Source organism: Manduca sexta, chromosome 27, assembly GCF_014839805.1.
Source record: "Manduca sexta isolate Smith_Timp_Sample1 chromosome 27, JHU_Msex_v1.0, whole genome shotgun sequence".
NCBI lineage: Eukaryota > Metazoa > Arthropoda > Insecta > Lepidoptera > Sphingidae > Manduca > Manduca sexta.
Genome location: NC_051141.1, coordinates 16,423,805 through 16,449,922, shown reverse-complemented (window position 1 = coordinate 16,449,922; position 26,118 = coordinate 16,423,805). Strand labels below are relative to the sequence as shown.

The following is a 26,118-nucleotide window of genomic DNA, read 5'->3' as shown; positions in this document are numbered from 1 at the left end:
GTTTAAAAGTTATTTAGATTTGCGTAATTTTTTTTTATGAGTTTTGATCTTATTCATTTTTAAAACTAAATTATTGGGTCTATATTCGTAATATTTATACTCAAATAAGTGTATTAATAAGCCTTTCTAACAAAAGAAATGAGTATTTCGTAAATTTAGAGATAAACAATAATCTTTATATAAGTTTTTAAACTGCATAAGTTTTCCCCGGACTATGAATGTATATTATTCCCTTTACATCACATAAAATTAATATCTAAGGAGTCATCGGAAAATTAAACCTCAAAACAAAATAAATTGAAGCGGTCTCACACCGACGCGCCGTCCTCGGTCCCACCGTTGATACATAAGCCAAACTATAAAGCACGATGAGACAGATACTACGACAATAAAAAAATACGCATATACGCCCTGCTACTGGTGCGAAGCTGGAGCGGGTCGCTAATGCATCATTGACCGCTTCCAGGAACGGAATATTTTAACAATGCTCTAAAATATTACTTCGCGACGCGGCTGTCCGGCAATCGATTCCAAAACCCTTGGATTATACACCCCATGTAAAAGCATAGTTTGAACACATTGTTAGACAGAATAGTGTCTCACAACATTCTTCGTGAGCTGTTAATGTGAAAGCCATAAATTATACTTTTATTCCACGAGAGTAGATCCGCGAGCAAATCCTAGTTACAAAAGGTTTCATAATCACAAATAACAAAATATCACAGCGATGAACACCCCGTCGAACTCAACGCTTTTGTGGAAAAAATAGAGCAACAAAAAAACAATTTTCGCAAAAAAAAAATTTGAAAAACATTTCCACGATTTTCGTCTACCGGTTGAATTTGCAGCATCGTGTGACGCTTTTCGATGGGTGTGCTAACTGTGGGTTTTTAACCTACGTTATAGTTATCATGCCATTGGTCATTGGTATTTTATTTTAGGAAAAATATATTTCACTTGTGAGTGTAGGTGTTTTAAAGTGAAATACAGACTGATGGTGATTGTGCGATGATAAGAACTTAGTTATGCTTTAATGGTGGTAGGTCTCTCATATATGAGAGTTTGCCTGGGTAGGTACTACCGCATATCTATTTCTGCCTCCAAGCAGCAGTGTGTAATCACTGATGTGTTCCGGTTTGAAGGATATTGTAGCCAGTGTAACTATTCGACATAATAAGACTTAGCATGTGATGTATCAGGATGGCCAGCGCAGTGGAATACCAAACAATACTTTGTAATTAAAGGTATTTGAAGGTGGTTATACTGTTTATGGGCGGTCATATCGCTTACCATCAGGCGAACGGCAAACTCGTCTCGTCATTTAAAGCAATTACAAAAAAATAAGTCAGGTGTTACTGGCGTCAATAGTGTCCCCGAGAACCCAAATTACAAAATACTAATTACTGCGCTGAAATAAGATGTTGAGTTTCGTTCCCAGTAAATTAAATTTAATAATTTTTATTAATTAAAATTAAATATAATTATAATAGTCTATTCTACTCATATTCTTTATTAAAATATAAAAAAATATTACGTACTTTAAAATCTAATACTAAAAGTAGTTTGAAAATCCGATAAAATCTCAACAAGATAAATAAGCCTTTAAGATCTAATGGAAGGAAATGTCGAAAAAGAGACGCACTGATGTCTACAAACGTCATCAGACATTTCGATGCGCGCGATAGAAAGAGAAAGCATCACTAATGTGCGCTCATTGTAATATTTGGAATATGTATTACTGTTCCATTTCTTAAGTAATTTTATTGCTGATTTCAAAAGTGTGCTTTTTTGTTTCGTTTGCTATTACGTATAGAATAATTTTCAAATCAGATATAAATACGCGGATGTTACAATATACTTAATTTTCTTCTTATGTTTAGCTTCGAGATACTGTGAATCATTCTATCGAATCTTACATAATTTTTTTTTTGTATAATTGTAAAGTATAGATTGATATTGTAACTTAGACTTTTTGGACGACTAACAAACTCAGTTCCCCGTGACTGTGTAGGCTGCCGACTTCGAAACGTCGTGAGAAAATGATAACATAAAAACGCGACAAAATCCGAAAAATAGTTTCAAAGCTCTTGCACGCTTGGTATGATTGTCGAAACAAACCAACAGAACATACTCCACTGACGAGTCTTTTAAAATACTCACATATAGTAGATAATTAGATTTCACATCAATCAATTAATAGCTCGTCATTCCTTCATTATATTTGCGACAGTCTATAACTCATGCAGGTACGTGAGTTTCAATTGCCTGTTGTATAATTATTATTACTAAGATCAACTTTGCAATGGCGAATCGTGGGAATAATCTTTAAGATTAATAATTTCCACGAGTAAGGAAGATCATCGATTGACATTATTAAAATGACATTTTTTTTATTTCCACTTATATACAAACGGTATTGATTTTATATTAGATTACGACTCTAAAAACTTTACATAACATAATTCAACCTTATTTAAAAAATATATTAATTTCAATTTTAATTTACATCATGAAAAGTTGCTATGGAAGTTTTATATACGTTAGGCATTTAATTTAATTAGAAACATTGGGTGTGTTATGACTGACAGCCCGAAAATTAAACATAATTAAACATGGTTTCCGTGTTACTTTACGTGTAAACTAAACATCCAAAGTCATGTCCAAGTAGATTTTAATTATACCTGATAGAACTGATACATTTAATTATTAAGCATCGAATATACGCTGGTCAGTAGCTAGTTGGTATTTCCTCGGTCGGATACAGTGGCTTTAATTCTTTCAACAGATTTGTCAACTATTATTTCATAGGACTAACCTGACGGAGTAACAAACTTGACAAATCGTTCGAGTGACTTTGAAATAAGAGAGCAAGCACACCGTAAGCCATATATTTCATCATATTGCAATTAACTCACACACTTGGCACTTGGAAAAGTGGGTGCAATAGTTGCGCCTCTGCATACCCCTTCGGGGATAAATGCGTGATGTGTGTTTGACATGCAATTAATCGGGCTCAAGCTACTTACCGTCACAAACACGTCAGTTACTTGGATAAAAAATAAAATATGACAATACGAGAAACCATTATTTCTTTTAGTGCTGAAAGTGACGGTATTTAGCCTTTCATGCGCCTGCTGTGGGCTTCTATAACCAGCATATGCATGACCCGAAACTTGGTCCTAGCTTGTCATTTCTGCGCCCTTCCAAGGTATGCCGACTGTACTTGGCCATTGCTGTCATCGCCTTACTTATGGAACCGAATTCGTCCAACGGACGAGTGAGTTGCATCAGTGCCATTGTTTTAAGAACAGACCTTTAATGAAAAAACGTAGAAATATAGAAAAGCTTGAATACCCCGTGATTCGGCTCACCCCAACTCGCTCTACGTATGTTGTATTTCATTTTGTTATTTATAATCAATATAATTTATGGATAATTCTGCATTCATAATGTACAATACGTTTCAAAAGGTGTTTATAACTTACAGTTTACTTTGTTAATTGCTTGCGTTTTCGAGAATAAAGTGAATACTTAAACAAACGCTTAAAAATATAGACTCGTGACTAACTTCCGACCACTAAAACAGCCTCCATGCAACGTAACGAAATGTAAATACGAAAACATTTCTACTTCTTTTTTTTAAATACTTGCCAGTTCTATTCACGAACAGTCGACCGAAACAGCCAAAGATTTCAAACCCTTTTCGAGTTGTTGTCGGAATAGTAAATGCGGTGCGTGATAGGCCCTTAGCATATCTGCACAATGCACCTATACATTTATACTCCAACGAGACAATGGTGCATAGTTTTGTATTTTCAATTTTGTTCGTGACCGCGGACGGCGGTCGCATAATTTTGAATGCATTTACTTATTATGTTGATTGAAGTATATAAGATAGAATAAACATTTGCGGGTTATATTTGCATGGAATTTTGTATGAGCCTGTCAATTTCATTCGCGGTGGCTATATTTTATTAAAATCCACCCTATTCAGTTGTGCTCTGGTTTCATTTTATGTTTACTTATCAATTTGTGCAACTTTGTTTTCCGTTTTGCAATTAGGTATTGGAAATTGTTGTATTTAAAATTCATTAAATCAAAATGATTGTAAAATATATAGTATTTTATTTATTTTAAGTCATATTCTACGTCAACTTATAGACGTTTTTGGAGATTATTCTTCGTATATAGCTGCATAATACCTGATCCATCCCCTCTGTGTTAAGACATTGGTTCATACATAATTCGTGCGATTAAGTATCAATCTTATGGCTCATTAGTTTTGTTACAGTTGTAACGAAGCGCGAAGGGGAATCTTACATTGCACTTTTTACAGAGGAAACTTATGCACCCCTCTATCGTTTTTTTATAATTGGAAGTCGATAGATACAATTGCTTCGTCTGGTAGCGGAGTTTGCTTACCGAAATTTAATTAGGGCTAGCCTTCACCAATCTTACCGTTTGGGAATGAATGAAAGACTGTCATTTCACTTTGCTTTTCTGAGATTACTGTTCGATCCGGCTGGTTCAAACTGTAGAATTTGATGATATATAATATGATACCTTCAAAGTATATTTTGTTTGTATTTATTTATAAATATTATATATTTTATTCATTAACGCATAGAAAAAAATCTTTACATTTTAAATATATTGCATGAAAATCGTTATATACGGATAAACTCATTGTATAGAATCAAAAAATACGTGCAATTCATATGACAAAAATCTTCATCACAGGTCCAGCGAAATCTTGCAAGAACAAAAAATATAAACGATGGCAGCGAACGGTATCGAACCAACGAAGCAAGGGGAAATGAACCTTGTTATTTGAGATAAAAAGACCATTCCCAACGGCACGGCGGAGCAGGAAGCCATGCTGAAGGAGCGCGACAGTTCGGAGGACTCCCCCGCGGCACCCGACGAGTGCGCGGGCTGCGGAGGGAGGATACAGGACAGGTGAGCTTCTAAGGAAAAACTGGCAACAGTTTATGTATGTTTTTAGCAATGGACAGTTCCATCATTCCGATAGTCGCATATGTTTTCTTTATATAACTTATAATCCTTGTTCTGATGATAAAAGATGACTGATGTGTCAACGACGCATATAATATACAACGATAACCACTAAAGCACCCTGGTCAATCTGAGATATGACATGGTACTTTTCATAATAGTCTAAATTAAGGTTACTACAGTTCTTTATGCCAGAAAATAAATTGCAAAAAGTAAAGAATTGAAGAAAAAATAAATGTCAACTTTTGTTTTCTATAGGCTTGCTTGTAAAATAACTATTTTTCAGTTTTTTTTAACTTCACACCCGCCCACGTTATCTGATGATAGCTTGATAGCTATTACTATAAAATAATAAAAACCATGATGTACAGTTGTTCACCCCGAAGCCAACAGTTTTGAAACCCTTTTTAATAACTTCCGGAACTAATTAATTTTACAATAAAGGCCATTGCAAACTTAACAAGAAGTCTGAAATTTCACAAAGTATTGCACAAAACATAATCGCGACTTAAAATATTCACAGTTCATACTAGCTGTGCCCACTTCATCTGCGTGGAATTAGATCTCCTTGGATAGTTTGCCTCCCGTAACAAATGCTCGCGTCGTGTTGTTGCAGCTGAGTGCGTCTATATGGAGTGGAACTGAAAATCTTTTGGAGCTGTTATCTCCCCCGTGTGGCCATATCCTCGACATATCGTCTACGTTACACAAAAAAAAACCTCAATATTTTATAGTAATTAGATTTAAAATCCAATGAGTGGTTTTGCCGTGATACGCCATCGAACATTTAAGCAAACAGATAAAAACTACCAAGTTTGTTTTTTACGATCTCTTACTTATTTCTGCCTTTTTTCATAAAATGATTTTTATATAAATGTCGTGGAACGGAATACTAGTTACTGAATGATGCAAAATATAGGTTGGAAGTTTTTTTAGATTTCTTTTACACGGGAAGGCTTTTACTCGCAGTTATTTCTCATAAAATACTACGTATTTGCAAAAGTAGCTTACAGCAATTAAAATTAAAGTGGCTTTTGTTAGTGAAAGAAATCAGACTCGGGTAACGGATACCTACTGTCGATCATGATCTATCAATTTACTTTCGCTGTTTTCCACATTTAGTTGGGCCTCACCAATTAGATGAGATATTTAGTTCAAATTCTTGACACACAGGTACTATCTCCTGGCCGTGGACCGACAGTGGCACGGCTCTTGTCTCCGTTGTTGCGAGTGCCGGCTCACCTTGGACACTGAGCTCACCTGCTTCTCACGCGACGGCAACATCTACTGCAAAGATGACTATTACAGGTACTTCTCCTACTAGTCCTTATACTAACTTGTTCGATCTATCTTTTTTAGGAATTGTCTCAACTGGACCTGATGTATTTTTAGGATTTAGTTAAGGTGTTATTATGATTGGTTGAAATTCATTTGGTTTTGGTGAAATTTGTGTTACTAATTTCAACGAGGAAGGGTGCAAAGCGAATTTCGTCTATAGCAAAGCCCAATGCGAATATAATACAATTTCCGCCAGCGATTTCAGTATACCATTACAGGTTTCCTCATAAGTAAAGGTAAGTAAACGTCAGTATTTTTCCATCCATCCCATATCAATTAAATAAACCCAAATTCCAACTCACGTTTTTGGCCATACAAATGCAACTCGAAGTCATGCAAAAGTCAATTAACTTTTGTTCCGGCGACTGGTAAATTGAATCCCATATTGGGAGCGGCTGGGGCACTTGTCACGTGTCGAAGCGAGCAATTATGGTGTCAGGCTGGCTCCAGCCACACTTGTGAGTTCCCACACCTGCCTTAACGAACGTCAATATTTGTGTGCTTACATCAAATGATATTTACATTTTTTTAGGAAGTTGCTTGTTTTATGGCTCAATCAAATTGAAAACAACTTGATTCCTTGACATGAAGGGAATTTATATTATTATTAAAATAGTAGTGTTTACAAATAAATCATTCTTTATAAATATCATAACTAGATTTAAGACACAGTATCATATACCGGAATACCAAAAGAATTTAATTGCTTATCCCATTTATATCTTTATATTATCAATGTAAAATCTCTAATTTGACTGTGATTTAATTCTCGTCAATCACCATACTGTTGTTTACATATAAAATGATAACAAACAAGCCCAAAAGGAACCAAATCGATTTATAACTATTATGGTATTTGAATTATTAGCATCGTAATTAGAGAAGCTAGGGTCGATTCGAGTACCTTGAATGCTACACAAGCCAACTTGAAACCCTTACTACTTGGTTTTCAGAAGAATTTAATAAAAATATATTTTCAACGAAGCGTGTATTGTATGGTAAACATTGCTTTGTTTGGCTAGAGTTTATTAACGGAACTAGATCGATAGAAATCGTTTTCTGTGTTGTTCACGCGGACAATTGTGAAGCTCGATTGATTTGTGCTGTTTGAATCTCAACTACAAAATAGTTTTTGCAGTTGATAGAAACGACTGCAGATAACATTGTACCGTTTACAGGAGGCTAGCAGATTTCTTGAATTATATTCCAATAGAGGCAGAAGTGGTGCACCCACTTTCCATCGAGTGTATTCCGTCCCATGATGTGATAGCGAGCGTATCGCGATACCGGACATAAATTATAGACTCTTAATACTGAACAGAAAATCGAATGTCGAACCCCAGACTTCAGCACTGCAGTCATACCGTAATACAAGTACGTCACCAAGTTGCACTCCTGCCTACCCATTTATGGCTAAAAGACGCATGTGTGTTATTTCAATATGATTTTACCAAGGTCTAGAAACTTTTTTATTAGACTCTTATTGTATTGTGTGATATCGAAATCTTTTGTTAACTTTTTGGCCAAAATACGTAATGTACATTTTCTGTAAATTAACTTTAAATATATCATGTAACTACCTGAGTTAGAGCCAATTTTTGTACAATTCGATATCATTACTGGTTACCCAGTTATGAGGGCAGAAACATATTCATATCATAATGACTTTATACGATATTTCAAAATTAAGGTTTCCGCCTACATGAGTATTATATTTATTGAAAGTATTGTTGGAATTACGCTAAATAAACAAATAAATTTAGGCATATCTATATAAAGAACTAAATAGTTTCATATTTTTTTAACATACATAATATCGAGGGAAATATAACGTATTTATCTTTGCTTAACTGGCCGAACATCGACAAGGATTTTTTTATACATAATTTAAATGACTATTAGGTTTTTGCTTTAAATCCATGTAATCAAGAGCATGTAATCACTGTATCGCAACAAAGATTTGATGTTTCTCTTGTATCTAAACATCGATCGTGGTCTCTTTTATTCTACAGTTATTTTTGTCGGATAATTGACGTTGCCGCGTGGCATATGGTGTAATAGGGGGCTTGGTCAACATGTCAAGTATAATGATTGTCTATAAGTGATGTCAAACCAGACCTATCAAAGTATTAGACAAATATGGCCGTGTTTTGTTTGTATTTGAAGACCAATTTCATTGTATCAAAGAGTTCTAAGGTTATATAGATATAGAAGATTGTTATACAAAACATTTGCGCTTATGTGATGGTTACTCGATTTGCCGTAACATACCAAAACAGTAAAATACTTCATACTTTTTCCAAATTATGATTTACAGTTTTTAAATGTAGGCATATTTTCTACAAATAAAATATTTTTGTAATTATCTAAGGACGCTGTGTCATCTTGTTATACGGACATTTCAAACAAGACAGCGACTTTTTACCAATTGGTAATAACTTTTGGAGTAAAAATTTGGCTCTGATGTCCAGTCTATAACTATCTATATATTTTATGTCTTTGCATTGTATCTATATAAAAAATATTTAATGTATGTATGACCATTAGAGAACGGTTCGACGGACTTGACCGATTCCTTTTTTGGCTACTGCTTAATTGTAAGAATAAGGTTCGGATCAAAATATAATTTTGTAAAATCAATGTCAAGACGGGAAATGATGACAATTTAGATGACATATTTGTAGGGACATATTTTTTCATACATGCTAATGTTTGAAGTCACCTAACCGATTTTGTGAGGTTTTTGATTATTCCAGATTGAATCGTAGAATAATTTTGGAACCGGTAGGTGGCGTTGTTGTCAAGATTTAAAACATGAAAGGTATTTTATTTAATATAAGGTCTGTGATGTGAGAATGTCAAAATAAACAATTGTGCGGAAAATTAGAAAATTTAAGAAAACTTAACGAAGATATTAAAACTGTCAATTGTTTGAAATAACTATCAGCGATTGACAGAATTCATAGTTAAGACGGAACAACGTCTGTCAGGTCAGCTAGTAATAAATAAATAAAACAATCTAAAGTGGGTATACGAGAAATTCTATACAACTCCATCACACTAACTGATGCTATACGAGTAAGTAATTGTTGCGAATGCAGCGCCGAAGGCACCGGGGAACGTGACCCGACTTCTTAAGTTTAAACGGAGAAAAAAATTTAAACAAGTCACTTGGCCTTTTTTAAACCTTCGTTCAGTTCGAAGTTTTGATGCAGAAATATCAAATCAATTTTTAACTTATTTTGTTGTAAATAAAACTCAATGTTGAACTCAGAAACTTATTTTGTGGAGTGCTTCAAGTATCAATGTTACATAAATGAACAAGAAACATGTAGTAGATAAGTCAAAATATTTTAAAGTATAGGAACTACAGCAAAACTCGTAGCCACAGCTGTCAAGAATAGGCAGAAATGGAACCTATTTATAGATATTGTTGGTAATTTAGTCTTACGTTTTGATTTGAGCCAGCCTATACTTACAAATCCCAATTCATACCGAGTGGCTAGTGTTTTTCAAAAATATAACCTGTATTTAACAAACGTGGAGATGAAAACGAAGACCTAATCACAGTCTTCTTATTGATATCACGTTTAAATAGAGTAATTTTCCCAGCATTACATACAACTCCCTTTTTTAAATTACAAATCCTCACACTTTCTTTTTTTCTACTATCATGTCTTGTTGCAGGCTCTTCTGCGTGAAACGCTGCGCGAGATGTGGTAACGGCATCACCGCCAACGAGCTGGTGATGAGGGCCCGGGACCTGGTCTACCACCTCACCTGCTTCACCTGCGTTGCCTGTGGGACTCAGCTCTCGAAGGGAGACGTGTTCGGAATGAGGGACAGCCTGGTGTACTGCCGTCCGCATTATGACAGCGTCTGCCTTGATGACTACTGCGAAGATGATATGACCAATGTTTATAGGTAAGTTTTAAGGTTGAATTTGGAATCTTTATTTTTTTTCGAACTATTGTCAATCGATACTCTATTTGGACCCCATTTCATTTATCGAGAAGTGGTGTCACAATGCGGTGTTCGAAGACTTTCGTAGTTCCTAAGGAGGTGTCAATTCTTTTATTAATAGATTTTATTATCTGAATACTTGACGACTTCTTTAATATCTAAAAATATGTGGCGCCTTATCACATCATGGGATGGAACACAGTTGGCAAAAAGCGGGTGCCCTAAATGTCTCCCTCTTTGCGAATTAAAGCGTGATGTTTGTTTTTGTGTTAAAAAAAATGCAATGACATGTCATGATAAGGAAAAACCAGATCGGTTTCTATATTGCTATAAGTTTTTTTTTTTCGGACGTCAAAAAAGAAGGAGATTCTCAATTCGACTGTATGTTTTTTTTTATAGAAATCCCTTGAATGTCTTTCGCGTTAATACATATTATGATTGACGGATTTTTTAAAAATTTATATATTTCGTACTTGTGCCATGGCAATCTATACCTACTACTTAGGAAAACAAGGCCGGAAGTCCGTAGTCCAAAGTCCAGGTTGGACAACATTTTGTATGAGATTTTTATGTTAATTTCTTCGGAATCCTTCGAAGTCCAGACGACTGGTTATAAAAGTAAGTCAAATCCTGCACCAGGCACGAAAGTTTGTTGCCTCGACCCCAAAAAGAAGAGACAATTTGCGGTGTACACACAAAAAATATTATCATGAAAATGAGTGCATGGAATAAAAAACATAAATTTTGCTTTGAACTATGATATTTAATAATGATTTTGCTGCTCTCCATAACTTGACGAATGGCCCTCCAATTGGTGGAGACCAATCATGGAAATCGTGACACATGTCAAAACATGGCAATAAATTTGAATTTCGAACATCGTACATCAGTAGAAACCGCCGTGTGACGTCATACGCCTTTTCACAAAACAGGAGCCAATTAATTTGGCAAACTCCATCGGCGCGTATATCGGAATTTTGTTAGGGAGTCGAAGAAAAATTCATTAAAATACCATGGTACGTCGGCGGGCGATATTTTGAATAGTTCCTCCTTATTTACAACTCTATATCATATCAAAGGAATGGTCAATGTAAGGTATTTATGCAGGCCAATTGATAAAACAATATTCTATAGTTAATTATTCAAAACGTTCGAACAATTAAATGTCACAGTTATATCACGTTAAAATCGACAATCAATCGTCTCACAGTTATAATTTGTTTGTTTCATCCACCAATTTGAAAACCGACCGTTAATTACTGTATATTTGAAGAATAAATTATCGCACAATGCTTTAATTTGGAAAAAATATGAAACGGCTGATTAGTGTCTGGAGGGGCCAATGACAAAACAAAAAAGTCTAATAATGATATCTGTATAGGATAACAAGCCGATAGACATCATCGATTATAATTGCAACCATGGGCGCCGCTAAAATTAGTTTTAGGAAGATACATGCACCCACGTATACTACATATCAATTTTTTTTTTATATTGAAATCACACGGGTTTTCAAAATGCTTTACCATACAAAAACTTCAATGATCGATAATTCCTATTGTTGCAGATTTATTCAGTGTCTTATATTTTTTATGATTTATTTCTAGGCAGGGGGGTGCACGTGCTCCTATTTGCATCCCCCTTCCCTCGCCCATGATTGTAACATAGCTTTAAATGTTATAAGAATTGTTAATTAAACAAATGCTATTCACTATTTGGGTATAGGATAAGTCCACCATTCTTACGTATCTAAGTCTTTATTCAATTGGTATTTCATATTATAACTCGTAAATGTATTCTTACATATTATAAAACTAAGTCTCCCGCCTTTTCTTCCTGTAACTACTGTTTTTGTGGTACCCGAGCTCTTTTATAGCTTCTTGTAGAAAAGTAGAAAAAATTGCCTGTATAACATTTTAGCTTCTTTGAACATATAATTTTTTATTTATTTATTTTATTTTACGAGTAACTCATGTTTAAAAATTGTTAGTAGGTACACAAGAAAACTTATACTATGTTAGTGATAATTTAAACCTTTAAAAGCGAGGAATAACACTCCAATCCATGAGAGATAGCGCAACAATGATATGTACATACAATCAAATCTGCGCGCTATCATTATTATTATGAATAGGAATTTAAAGTAATATTTTTAGGTGCCAAGACATCCAAAGTGAGGGAGACTCTCCTTCGCAATTCTACGCGAGTAGTTCCAGCCAGAAAGGCCGACCGAGAAAGAGGAAACTGGCTCAGGGGTCACCTGAGGACATTCAAGCCCAAACCATGAGGATGGCCAGCACTGCTTTAGGTAAGACAATTCAAAAGAACTCAAAATCTAGATGATAATTGCTATGCGTTACTGAATGTTATAACTTTGTACGTGTTTAGAACTAAATGTAATGAGTGTAATCAGATAATGAACGAGAGGATGCATTGAAGTGTGGTTAATCGTTTCATTAACGGTGTTTAGCCAGTTTCAGTGTGAACCGTGTGTACGAAACTGAATGGAGTTTCTACGATTGTAGTTATTTCGTATTCGTTTCGTATTATTAAAAGTAATTTTAATTATTCGCGCCCTAATGACATTACTACTACTCTAAGAGAATTCGTCGCATCGGCAACATCACACTTTCAATCAGAAATCCACTCAGGCACACGCCATATTCGCATTAAACTACAAAATGAACCAAAAATCTGAAAACTAAAACCAGGATTTTTGGTGAAAATATTAGTTATTAATGGATGATTTTTGGCACAATGTCAGCAAAGTTGAAGAAGAGTATGTATGTTCATTTAACGCAATGTCAAAATGACTCTGTATACTATTTCACGAATTGTTGTAACTTCATATTAGTTTGAAAATAGAGTTAAGTTATGGCTGGAACTGCCATTTGTTCCCTATTTTGTTAAATATGCATGATTATATATAACCAATTTTCGTATTCGATTTTTTATTTTAGAAGTTACGTCACCAATGATTTGTCACGGCATAAATACTTTCGACTTCAGTTGTGTAGGCAATCTAAAATTATAGTCTCTCTTTTTGAGCCATGCCCACCTCTCCAAAGCCTTCTAAAGGTGGCGGCTAAAACCATATTTCATCGACATATCTCATCCATTGTGAATAGGCTTTCGTGATTCGTCGCTCCGTCTGCTAGAAACGTCCCACGCATTGCGTCCCGGTTTAATCTAACAATATATTATTATTTCCAATTGAAGTACTCGATATTTCAAGCGTGATTCTTTAAAGTTGTGTTTTCTTTAAAGTATTGCATTTTATTCCATGCCATCGTTAAGTATATCTTTTATCAAAATTATCTTATGAAATCGAACACATTTTAATTCTACTACGATAAATTTTAATTGACTTAGCCATGCAAGCCATGAAAAAAGAATAGTGAATAAATATCGGAATATTGTCCTAAAGAACTGGATATATTCTTAACATAAGATGCGAAACTACAACGGGCTTGATAACTCGTAAATAGAATCTTACAAATTTATATCCAGATACTAAATTTACTTCAAGATTCCCTAGTAAAAACTAAATAATTTTGCATTAAAATGTACCTAATTGTAATTATCCTTTAACTGGAATAATTGAACGAAAGCACGATAGTATTTTGATAAAATAAAATCTAATTCAATGCCTTAACGAGCTGTAGTTCGGCAAGGAAGTAATTCTATACATCAAGAAAGAATTGACTACGAATCTCGATATGTAATTAATATATAGCATCTGGTTTTACGGAACTTTGCCAAGATATTTGTAAGCAACTTGTTATGGACTATTCTGCGGTATAATCTGACTTATTTTGAATAAAAATGTTTGTGTATACTTAGTAAGAAACACGAGTGATTTATAATGTATCTAAATAACACCTTTATGGTTATGTAAAATTATTTGTTACATAAAACTGTAAGTCTATTATGTAAAAATTTGTTCTTATAAGTTCAAAGGTAAGTGTAATTTATTTAACATATTGTTATAAAATTATTTATAACCATCAAAGCTTTGCGAATTCCGAAAAATCACAGCGAATGTTCCTAAAATACTTATATCAAAACTAATCCAAATGTTTGCTTAACTTCTACTACACAGATAAAATCAAAATCAAGACATTTGGAACATATTCCACGAACTGAAGGCGGCCCGTAGGCTCACAAATGTGTATATATAATTTTTTATTGAAATCGCTCAGTTAAAATTTAGCAAACCTCAGGAGGGTAAGCCAAGCGATTTTCTACCCCGATGTCCCCGTAGTAATGCCGTTCTGTAATCACTAATGAATAGACGCCGTGCACCCACAAATATACACTTCTCACTCCCCCGCAATAATCTCCCGTAGGATAGAGAGGGAGGCTCGTGTTTTCAACGGTTGGGTCGCTCGCCAGGGTCTACCGGCCGGCTTATTCTTTATACCGTCGAAATGCGAGGCGCTCATCGAGGTGAAATCAGTTTGTATGAATCCTCGACCCAATTAATCATGGCTGTACGTTGAATAGAGACAGGTCGTATACCATTGTCGATTATTGTTTCAATTGACAACAAGTTGACCGAAATCTAAATCGATAGTGGAAGCGTATTGCCTATTGCTTTTGTTAACGACGTCGTCTCGCAGACGATTGCAGTTAAGCGTGCGTACGGGGAGTAATTCTCACGACGTAGACATTTGTATCGACATGTATGCTGCATTTCAATTGCGGGTGTAGGAAATATGAATGATGGAGACATAAGTCAATTGGAAGATATAGCCATGTCGCGTATGACCGAGCATTTGTTGCATGCCTACTGGGAATATAATATTATCTTATACGAAATATCAGAAAAAATTGTAAATTTTGTACGACTTTGACTGCCTCGGTGCCATAGTTAGAGTGCACGGTATGCTGAAGCCCTGGGTTTGAATCCCGGGTCGGGCTAAAATAATTTTGGCTAGACAACAAGTTGGATTGCGGTCGCAGATCGGAATGAGCACGTTGGCTGTGTGAAACTTCCGAGAAGTCCAGGTCCTGCGCCTGATCTCTCTCCGATCATGTTGGATTGCCGTCTCACCGTTCTATAATAGTGGAACAGAAAGTGTACCTGTGTATTGCGCACATGCTTGTGCAATATATCTCCTGCGTCCCTGGCTGATCTCCGATCGGCGGCCCGGCCGAAATTCGGCTTAGAGGGATTTATTCAAGTTCTTAGATATAATTTTTTATTACGTTAGAATGGACAGTACGATGATTAGGTATGAAGAGACCATACAATTCGACTTGTCCACAATGTTGCTTAAACAATTAGCTTTTATCGGATAGTGAGTAAAATCACGAGTGCGTAAGTAAGTGAAGGATTTAATTTACTTTGTATGGAACGCGCGTAAACGATCAAAGGCCAAATGACTGGAGTTGGTGCGTTTATATTTATATGAAATCTTTTGACTCCGCTTTGAACGGGGCTACTGATATTCGTACCTATAAAATATTTTGCCTTCCATTAAATAAACAAGACCTTGGTGTTCAAAGCGAGAGGTTTTTATACTTGGTTTTTGAGCACCTTTTTGATTATTAAAGCAATTGACTTGTCTGTGGTAAATCTTTCGATATGCAAATTCGACTATGTATCTCCGCATTGTCTATTTCTGCCACTAATCAGTAATGTTTTATAGGTTGAAACGCCGTAGTCTATAAAGTTTTTAATAAGGGCACAGCAAAGTCTACACTGCACCTGATGGTAAGTGGAGTGGGATCCAACAGCATGTCGACTGACGAGAGATGATTACCCCTCAGCAGTCGCAACAATTATGCCGGCCTGTTGGAAACCGATATACACAGACTGATACCGGAACGCGACACACTTAGGTGGGCCACTATAGCGGGTTTTAAAAAATTGTGTACAGTGGTCACTATTCGGGTGGATATAAAATATATCTTACCACCAGAGTAATTCTTTGTAATATCAAAGTCAGTTGGTTCTTCTACCGTTTATGGGAAATTGTGTCTACTATCAGTGGAGTGGCTTCTTCATTGAAGTATTTTTAAATTTTTGAATCTCTGATTTTATTTCTATGTTAAAAATAATGTGTTTCGTATACGTTTTGTCGATCCAAGCCTAACAAAATTAGTTAATATGATTGTTCTTATTTAATAACCTAAAACTAAGTTTTTTTTCTTATGTGATCCTCGCACCTGGTACTTATTCGGTCGAAATGGGATCTACATATGGAATATACTCGCCATGTTTAGCTAATTATAACTATTTACGTAAATATGTCAATTACTAGATATTATAATATTGCTCGCGGCTTCGCCTGCGTGAAAAGCCTATTCCGTGTTCAAAATCTCTAAATAAAAATAGCAATCTTAGACACAAGGCACTCTTTATTTAATTTTAATTGTTTCTGATGGGAACAATTACCGGGATAAAAAGCCTATGCGTTAATTTAGAAAATGGTCTATCCATGTGCCAAATTTCACGCAAATCCGTTCAGACGTTTTTGCGTTTAATTGTAACAAACATCTAAACATTTCCACAAAAAATCGAATTTAAAATAGTAAGTAATAAGGTAAGACTAATAAATATCTATTGCCCCGCTAACCACACTAATATCAGACCAGAGCCCCTTCGAATTTTAATAAATCAAATTAACTTTCTATCTTGATCACGGACGCGTGTTCGCCGCGGTTTTCCCGCCGACTCTGTTGGCACAACAGCGCCACTCAATGTGCGCGCGTGACGGCTATAATAAGAACTAAGGGTACTCGATAAGTTACTACGTGTCTTATCGAATATCTTAATATCGATTGAGGTAACACTAGACGCGGCGTGTGTAAAATTATTTGGAAGGGTTAGTTGATTTATGATTCGAGGGATGGAAAATGATGGTTTTGTTTTGAGTTATTCGTTTTAGTTATTTTTGTTGAGTGACGAATGTATAGTATAGTTAATAATAAAATTGTAGGCCTATGTATATACATTATAAATATAAAAAAGAAATCGATATGGGCGAACTTTATTAAAGCAACTGAAGCTTTTTTTGTCTGTCTGTATGTGTGTACAGGCATCACGTTACAACTACTGCATTAAATTGAGTGTAGGTTTCACCGATGTATTGCTAGAAGTCTAACTTAAAATATAAGCGCTTTCTTTTTCTGTCTCCTTGCTGGTAAGAAGCATTTTAGGCCGGTAACGTTGTGTCGAATGGCTTGAGATAGCCATCTGTTGTCATTCGATAATTTATGTAGACGGCATCATGCTTACGACCGGGTAGAGTTCAGTCAAGTTACCTTGAAAAAAAATACTGGCCATTATGAAACTTAACATCTTATGTTTAAGAGTGACGAGCGCACTTGAGTTCCACGCAGTACTTTGTAATTCAAAGTTTTGTATGGTGTCAATACTATTTAGAGTACCCGTATTGCTCATTAGGCGAGCGGCATGCTCGTCTAATTCTTCAATAAATAACAAAAAAATCTTGTATGCTGGATTTACTAAAAATCATAAAGAATAAGAACAAATTAACTATACAATCTATTGAATCACATCCAAATGTTGGCATACCAAATGTTTTTTTTGGAGCCAGCTGATTCCCTAAACGTTTAGACTTTTTATAGACTCAATTAAGACGATTGTTCGTAGACAGTTATTTTATTGTATTGTATTGGTTAGTTTATTGTTTCTTTTCTAAGAGATTTTAATGACATAACTGTTTGAAAAGTAAAGTACAGTTTTTGATTACCTATTGAATCAGTAGTGTTTATAGAGCTTACGGTTGGTTCTAAAGAGTAGTCGAATACCGCAAATATGATTACAAAATTGGAACAAAGGTCTACGCAATTTATTCCATATAATAATATATCAGCCCTGTATTATATACTGTCCCACTGCTGGGCACGAGCCTCCTCTGCTACTGAGAGGGATTAGGCCTTAGTCCACCACGCTGCCCTAGTGCGGATTAGCAGACTACACACCTTCAAAATTCTTATAGAGAATTTCTTAGGTATGCAGGTTCCTTCACCATGGTTTCCTTCACCGTTAAAGCAAGCGATAATTCCCAAAGAATACACACATAATATTAGAAAAGTTAGAGGTGTGTACCCTTAGGATTTGAACCTGCGGACATTCGAAGGTCGATTTCAAAGGTTCGTTGTTCAGCCTTCAGCTCAGGTAATTTATTTTTTATAGCAAAGTTACTCCACTGGATTAAATGTTTAATAGAATGAACCAATTCGAACAGCAAGATATGTTGTATCACTTTCTTTTTGAGAGGCAATTGTTTGTGTTTCTAAATTTGAGATACTGCCTAGGTGGCGAGTTATTACATGCGCGGTATGAAATTGCTTTGAAGACCTAAGTTCCAATTCCAGATCGGGCATTTATATTGGTTTTCTCTACACACTGTCAGCTCGGAGTCTGGAATTTGCGCCCGATATTTTTATAAGATCGCCCCCTACTATATAATTGGACGGAGAACTCTGCGAAAAATAACCTGGTTCCACCTCTGCCTGCCCCTTCGAAGATAATGGCGTGATGTGTGATGTGACAAAGGTTAATTGGAATCAAAATTGTACGCAAATAGTGACGTTATGTGCTATTTAGTATGGTTGTACACAGATTTCTAAAGTGATATAGACAGGACATTGAGAAGATAGTCATACATAAATTATGCGCTTGTGGGATGGTTACTCTATCTACCATGAAATAGCAAAACATCAATGTAAAATACTTCATATTTATTCCATATTGTGATTTGCACTTTTTTAATACGTACATTATCATATTTTCTATTTATGTGTTTTATATTATGCATTTTTTCACTAAAATCGCTGTGACCTCTTGGAACACGGACATTTCAAATAAGACAATGACTTATTACTAATTGGTGATAATTTTGGAGCTCAAATTTGATTCTAATGTCGGGTCTATAACTTTACTGTTAAATGTCTTATTGTCTGATTGTAACAAACTTTTAAATATATCGGCGTTTGTATGTGTAAAGCGCGTACTGATTAATGATTCCTTCCTAACCAAATTTCGGCCTCGGCGGTCAATCTCAAGGGAGATCAGCCAAGTACGCAGGATATATAGTGCATAAGTGTGTACGCTACATAGGTGCACTTTGTTCCTGACTCCCATAGTTCAGTGAGACGGCAATCTGACATGACTGGAGAGAGATCAGGCGCTGGACCAACGGCTTTACGTGTTCTCCGAGACACGGAGGTATACCGCCAGCTTCCTGACTCCGAGCAGAAACTGACTTTTTAAGATGGCAAAACCCATTCACACTTATTTTGGCCCGACCCGGGATTCGAACCCAGGACCTCAGCGAGGTAGTCGCACTCATACGGTGTAAGATTACAACTACGCCACTATACTCCCAAACAGAGACGGGCACAATTTGTTTCGTGAGTATCGGCTTTGATTTGATAGTGACAACTATACGTCGCATACCTACTGGCCTGGCAGCTTTCGACTCATCGTCTTTCTTTTACAATGTCTAAAATTTTATTATTTTAAGGTTTAAGACAGAGGAGACAGCGAGGGCGGATTTTGGTTGACACAGCGGGTTAACATTTCGCTGTTTCTATCTGTTTTAAATATCAGTACCTAGTTTTAAACGTGATTATTATCAGCATATTAATATACACCACTTAGGAAATAAATGTGGTATTTCAAGTGACTGTCAGACAGTGGCTCGAATACAAAGAACAAAAATTGCAAGTCGCATTTTCCGTAAAATATTATCTTAGTCCTCCTGTAATTAAGTATTTGTAGAGTAATTTAAATTACGATAATAAGTGCTATTTCACTTAAGTTAAACAAAGTATTTAATCAACCAAAATGGCTTTAGTATTTAATACATAACCTTTAGATTACATTACAATAGGACAAGCCAGCATAACTTTGATAACTGGCACTAGGAGACCACTCAACTTACTCAGCGTTACACGTGCACGAAAAAAGAAAATCGCTGTTCGCTGTCGCTACCGCTACCGCTTATAACTCGAGGCACAAGTAAAGCGGCGCCTACAAGTGCAATAAAACGCGCACTGCCGCATGGCTCCCTTACTTTTTTTACAGCCAATCGTTAGTATTGAAGGGTTTATAGCTCGGATGCTTTATTATTCAGCTTTTTTAGTGGAATCAAACTTTTTTTACAATTCGGTAACATGTTAATTTCGATTATAAAAATAAAATGTATTTAACTTTCAGTAGATACTGTGTGGTTTTATTGACGGAAATTTTAGTTTATGTTTGTGGCATTTTATGTTGGTGTCGGTTATGTTGGGGAGACTAGGTTAATGAGACCATTTTTATTAAGAATGTGAATCGGAAATGCATGGGTGATTTTAGTCAGCGTTGGGTAATTTATTTCAGTGGTATTTTGATTAGATATACCTACAACTAATTATAATACATACATATGTACGTATTTATATATAGTTTATAAAGATTACGAGCCTAAAAATCTCTATAATCAAAGGCAAATTTTAACAATCGGGTAAGGCTTAGAATGAACTACTATAGAAAATCAACTTTCTCACTTTTATATACGGTTGATATTGCAATTCGTAATTAAATACAAATTTAAAAACGTTAATAATAATTTAACGGCTTAACAGGCGATAACAACTGTGTGACAACCGCATAAAGTTCATTTTTGATTGTAATTTAGTTGATTGTTGTCTGGTTGTCCGTCTGCGACGACGTTCGACGTCACACCCGAAAAATATTTTTGCATCAATATTACGACTTTTCAATAAGTTTTCATACAAAATTGGGTTTCCATTTTGAACATAATTATTATGTATTTTATTCATAAGAATTTTGTGTTTCAACGTTTCGAATAAATATTCGATAATTATTTTGACTTTAGCATACTGCACTGAAATATATAAATATATAAATATATATCGACGAATGAACGGCTGGCTAATTGACTAAATCGACAGTTTTTTTCGAAAATTAGGCTTAAAGACATAGAAAAAAGAGCTGATTTGAAAGATGTATGAGACTTAGTGCCGCATGATCTATGGATATTGTATTAATGATTTGAGCGGTCTTGGGTTCGTTAAATGTATATTTTGAAGAGATATCTAACCAAATATTCAAAGTATTCTGGAGATGACAACTAATATTAGTTTTGGTTATGAATTCTACCAACTATACTAAACATTTGCATATTTTAATTTTACCAAGCACAACGGGTACCAAACCTGACCTCAAATCTACAACCTCAAATAACAAAAATAAAACCTCAAATCTACAACACTCACTTCACCACATTTTATTATTCACTTACAACGTGAAAATGAGCCAGCATACATTATTAAACAACAAATTATAATATTTTTTTATTCTAATCTCAAATTCTAAACCATTACGTTATCAGATTATGAGCTTAATTTATTTCTATTAACTATAAATAATACTAACACGAAAAACACTGGCATAAAAAGTTTTTAAAAAAAAACACCGCCGCAGCGAACCGCCCAGTGGGCACCCTTCAGTTTAACATGCGGACAAATATTTAATTAGAAATTTAATAATTAGGTCGGATCTGCACCGTTGGGTCCGGTTTCGAGAAATTAATGTTTTTTTCTGGTTAGACCATTACTATATCCGAATAGGAATTATCGGACCATTCATCAATTCGTTATTTGTTTTGACAGTGGTGCGAGGCTGCGCCTGTGGCCCGACGCGTTTTCGAAAATGTTTTCTGTTTTCGTATTTTTTTTCTGTCTAATGAGCACGCGTTCGATGTTAGTTCGTTATCTTCTGACAGTTGTGTGGATGTTTATAACGAAAATGGTATTAAATTGTTTGTAATATCGTTAAATTCTTGTCACTTTTGCAGCTTGGAAATTGGAATTCCTTTTTTGTCCTTAAGTAGTTAAATATGTTCTTGGCCGGTAATAAAGCAGATAAGGGCAATCACTTTAAACCTTTGTGAATCAGACGGGTGAGGCAAGTTATAGAGAAAATATATGGACAAAAATTCTATTTGAAATACAGTCAATGCCTTTGTAAAAGTAAACTATAACGTGCCAATATAAAAAAAGAATTCAAATTTCGAACGTAACAACATTTCACCAACTTTCAAATCCGTGGATATTTTTTTATTGTCGGTCGAATTACGTTTGTCCACCGCAACGGAACCACGGTGGCGACTGCCTGGTGTTGGCAAAAAGATTCCATCTCAGACCGCAACCTCCGCACCTGACGTTCACAGTGCCAACTAAAAACTGAGGATGTGGCTTAGGAAATGAAGGAAGCAAGTTGTTTTATCATTACTGGCTAGGATAGACGTTGTAGCTGAATTTATTTGTGTAAATCAAATCAATATCTATTTGCAGTTGTATTAATATAATAGGAATATTAAAAATATTATATTGCGAACATATTAGTGTTTTGGATCTATGAGTCAAGTGTAAGTGTGGCGGTGGTCATCAACACGTTGGGGTCACCACTTTGTAGGGTGTATGCTGACTGTGTGAAGCCCAAGCGTAGTGCTTTCTTACTTAACGCTATCCTCTACATATTCATCACAGTTTTACTTCAGTATATGCTTTAACACTCTACTCTTTGGGTTTCAGTCACAAAGCCTGGCATTTGTCTCTTTTGTTTTTAAAATTTTGTTAAACAAGACAATACAGGTAGCATCTCCACTCATTTCAATTGCCTTTGCTGGATTCTGTGCGCTAAAAACTATTTAATCAAAGAGGTATCAACCATCTCAATGGAGTGGATCCCGAACTAGGGTCCTGAATCTTAAATTAGCCTCAAAAGTTGGCATGGTTGCCTTAAACAGGTCACAACAATAGTTACGATTGCTGATTTTTAACAATTACAAATTAAAATCGAGATGGTATTTTTTCGGATTGGCTTACAATAGGTTACTCCACACTTTTTTGCAATGGAATAACCCCTAATTCTTACCAGCAGCCGTGCATTGATAACTACACAAGCCTACTCTTTCATAATCGACCCTCCAACTAATTTTATAGATTCTTCTACCATTATATTCAGATCTATAATCTCTTTGGTGGCAGAAATCATACATCGTGGCGACCTATCCTCTTCCATGGAGTCCTTGGCATACGACTCCTCCGTGGCGTCCCCTGGTAGTGTCACCGGTCATACACAACGTACGAAGCGCATGCGCACCAGCTTCAAGCATCATCAGCTGAGGACCATGAAGTCTTACTTCGCCATCAACCAGAACCCGGATGCTAAAGACTTGAAACAGCTGGCACAGAAGACTGGACTTTCTAAGAGAGTGCTGCAGGTGAGTGACAAAATTATCATCTTTTGTCTTTTTAAGCGTCTTTTTAAAGACTAAAAGATAGGTCTCCCACTCAATTCAATTCAGATCGTCATCTTTAGTCTTTTTAAGGACTAAAGGATTGGTCTCCCAGTCAATTCAATTCAGTTCGGTCTTTAGTTTACAGCGGATTATATAAATAACTAAATTTTGTATAATCCACGTTGTTATTGGCATTCGAATTACCTGTTGGCAAGGAGACTGAATCTTTTACATTTACATCACTTACAATACAACATATTTTATTCTCAACACATTTTTCTACGATAATAATCTTGACTGTCTTCATAAAGTGCTGTTATAATACCTAAATCGACAAAATATACTAATTCTGACTAACATTCAAAGGTATGGTTCCAAAACGCGCGCGCAAAATGGCGCAGGAATATAATGAGGCAAGAAACCAACGGAACTCCAGGCCACTCCGCGTCCCTAGTAGCTGGGGGGATCCCGCCCCCGTCAGTGGGCCCCAGCATGCTCATGTCCGACTCGCTACAGCCGATTGACGATCTTCGTGTCCACACTCCGCATCACCCCATGGCGTTTAATGAGCTCTACTGATGGACTCACGGTCTTTATGATGGTTTAAATAAGAATGTAATAGGGACGAATTTAGTATTTTAAATGGGTGACATATCCCTGCAGTCTTTATTATAGGTTGAGACCACAAAAGATACATTATATTAATAGGCTTGTGGAAAAAGTTTTGTTAATATATTTTGTTTTTAAAGGCAATAGGGAAATGTATGTAAAATGTCTTGATCTATTTTATTAACAGGTTTAAAACTTTCACATTAAATACAATTGTTCTAATACAATTACTAGAAAATATGTCGTTCACGAATGACATTTATATTATTATGTGAAGTATTTATTTTAACCCCATATCGCCTACGTCATGAAAAACAAATACTTCTCTGGCACCTGAAGTATTTAATCGATAAATCTTGAACATACGTATGTAATGCATTCTAAGAATTATTCAAAGTAACTCGATTAGTTCTTAAACGTATATTATACTGATTGTAAGCATTAGCAGTGTTAGACACTATTTACGATTTATTTTGCATCGTTCCTATTATTTAATTTCTTTGTAAAAAGAATATTTAGTGGTGCCCGTCTTGCACTGATTTATTATTGCATAATCAACACAGTGCGATCCTATTTGGAAGTATGGAAAAAAAAATTAACCAAGTGCTAACTAAATCTATTTTTACCCTCCATTTATTTGTGTTTTTTTATACGCTCATGACAAAGTGCCCCCACTACACTTGATGGTAAGTAGAGTGAGGTCCAATAGAATGTCGACTGACGAGAAATGATTACCCATCGACAGTCGACACAATAGGGGACCGGCCTATGCTTGATTTTGTACATTATTCTATATGTAATGGTTAATAATACGAAAAAGAAGCACTCCTGCGAAAACTGCATAACAATTGGTTAAAAAAATGAGCGAGTAATTCATATTTAAAATATTGTAACGTGCAGAAGTGGGCGCGATGTGGGGATATCGCTTCATCTCTTTTTTCGCACGCGTCGTAATGCCCGATGCAGTCACATGTAGATATTTCGTCTCTTTTCTGTTTCTTGTTAATTACCCCTTCCACCGAAATTCAAAGACTTATAACTTGTTGATTTTTTACCGGATTTTAATAATTCCTTCTGTGTTATAATTTATATTATGTAAATATTTGATAATAATAAAGAACAAAAATGAGTCCTGTACCCTATTATGCCGACTTGTTGGAACCGGACACACAGGCTGATCCCAGAACGCGACACACTTACGTGGGCCACTATGGCGGGTTTTAACACTTATGTACGGCGGTCGCTATGCGGGCGGTTATAAAATTTATCCTACCACTAGCACACGTGTTGTTTTGGTCATTCTATTATAATATTAAGTTACTTCTATACACCAAAATTATTTAATAATTATTTAGGTAAATATTGTTCATTTATAATGGATTGCATTTAAGTTTGTTCATTAAATATGATTTAAATTGTGCCATAATCTGTTCTAATACTGGAGTTATCAGCAGACAAGCATTATTATTTTAGTGTAATTTAACATTGACAGCGTGTTTGTGCGTACGGAGTGGCGCTCATAATATAAGAACTCGAGTCTAAGTGTAAACCTGGATGTAAATAAAAATATTAGCCAAACAAGCACAATTATTCGTTGTTCAGGAGAATAAATAGGTAATAATAGTGACGTTTCGGTTGCCATTTTAGTACAGATTTTGAACAAATAGTTTACATGGACGTTCGTGTCTATAGAATATACTTCAATGTTTAACACATTAATCAAAACTCAACTTTTATACTTTTACTACCTTCTGATGTAACCCTGCCTTTTCGTGATGGGTGTGGTTGTGTAGTGCAGACTAGAAGTGAGGGATGTCGCATTTGTCAAGTTGGTAGACGGAGTGTGTCGCGGGTGGGTGCACAAGCCGGGGTCAGCAGCTGTGCGTACCCAGCGGCTGAG

At 35.5% G+C, this 26,118-nt stretch overlaps 1 protein-coding gene across 1 annotated transcript in view; it reads left to right on the top strand.

Annotated features, from left to right (window-relative positions):
* LOC115439946 (LIM/homeobox protein Lhx2) overlaps positions 1-24,844 on the top strand; it is a 44,390-nt gene extending 19,546 nt beyond the window's left edge. The window contains exons 2-7 of the mRNA XM_030164031.1: positions 4,741-4,959; positions 6,190-6,324; positions 10,042-10,278; positions 12,474-12,625; positions 23,356-23,591; positions 23,976-24,844. Of these exons, the coding sequence (XP_030019891.1) occupies positions 4,877-4,959; positions 6,190-6,324; positions 10,042-10,278; positions 12,474-12,625; positions 23,356-23,591; positions 23,976-24,188 (1,056 nt within the window). The 5' untranslated portion in view covers positions 4,741-4,876 and the 3' untranslated portion in view covers positions 24,189-24,844. The remainder of the gene's footprint in view (positions 1-4,740; positions 4,960-6,189; positions 6,325-10,041; positions 10,279-12,473; positions 12,626-23,355; positions 23,592-23,975) is intronic.
* The last annotated feature ends 1,274 nt before the right edge of the window (positions 24,845-26,118 follow it).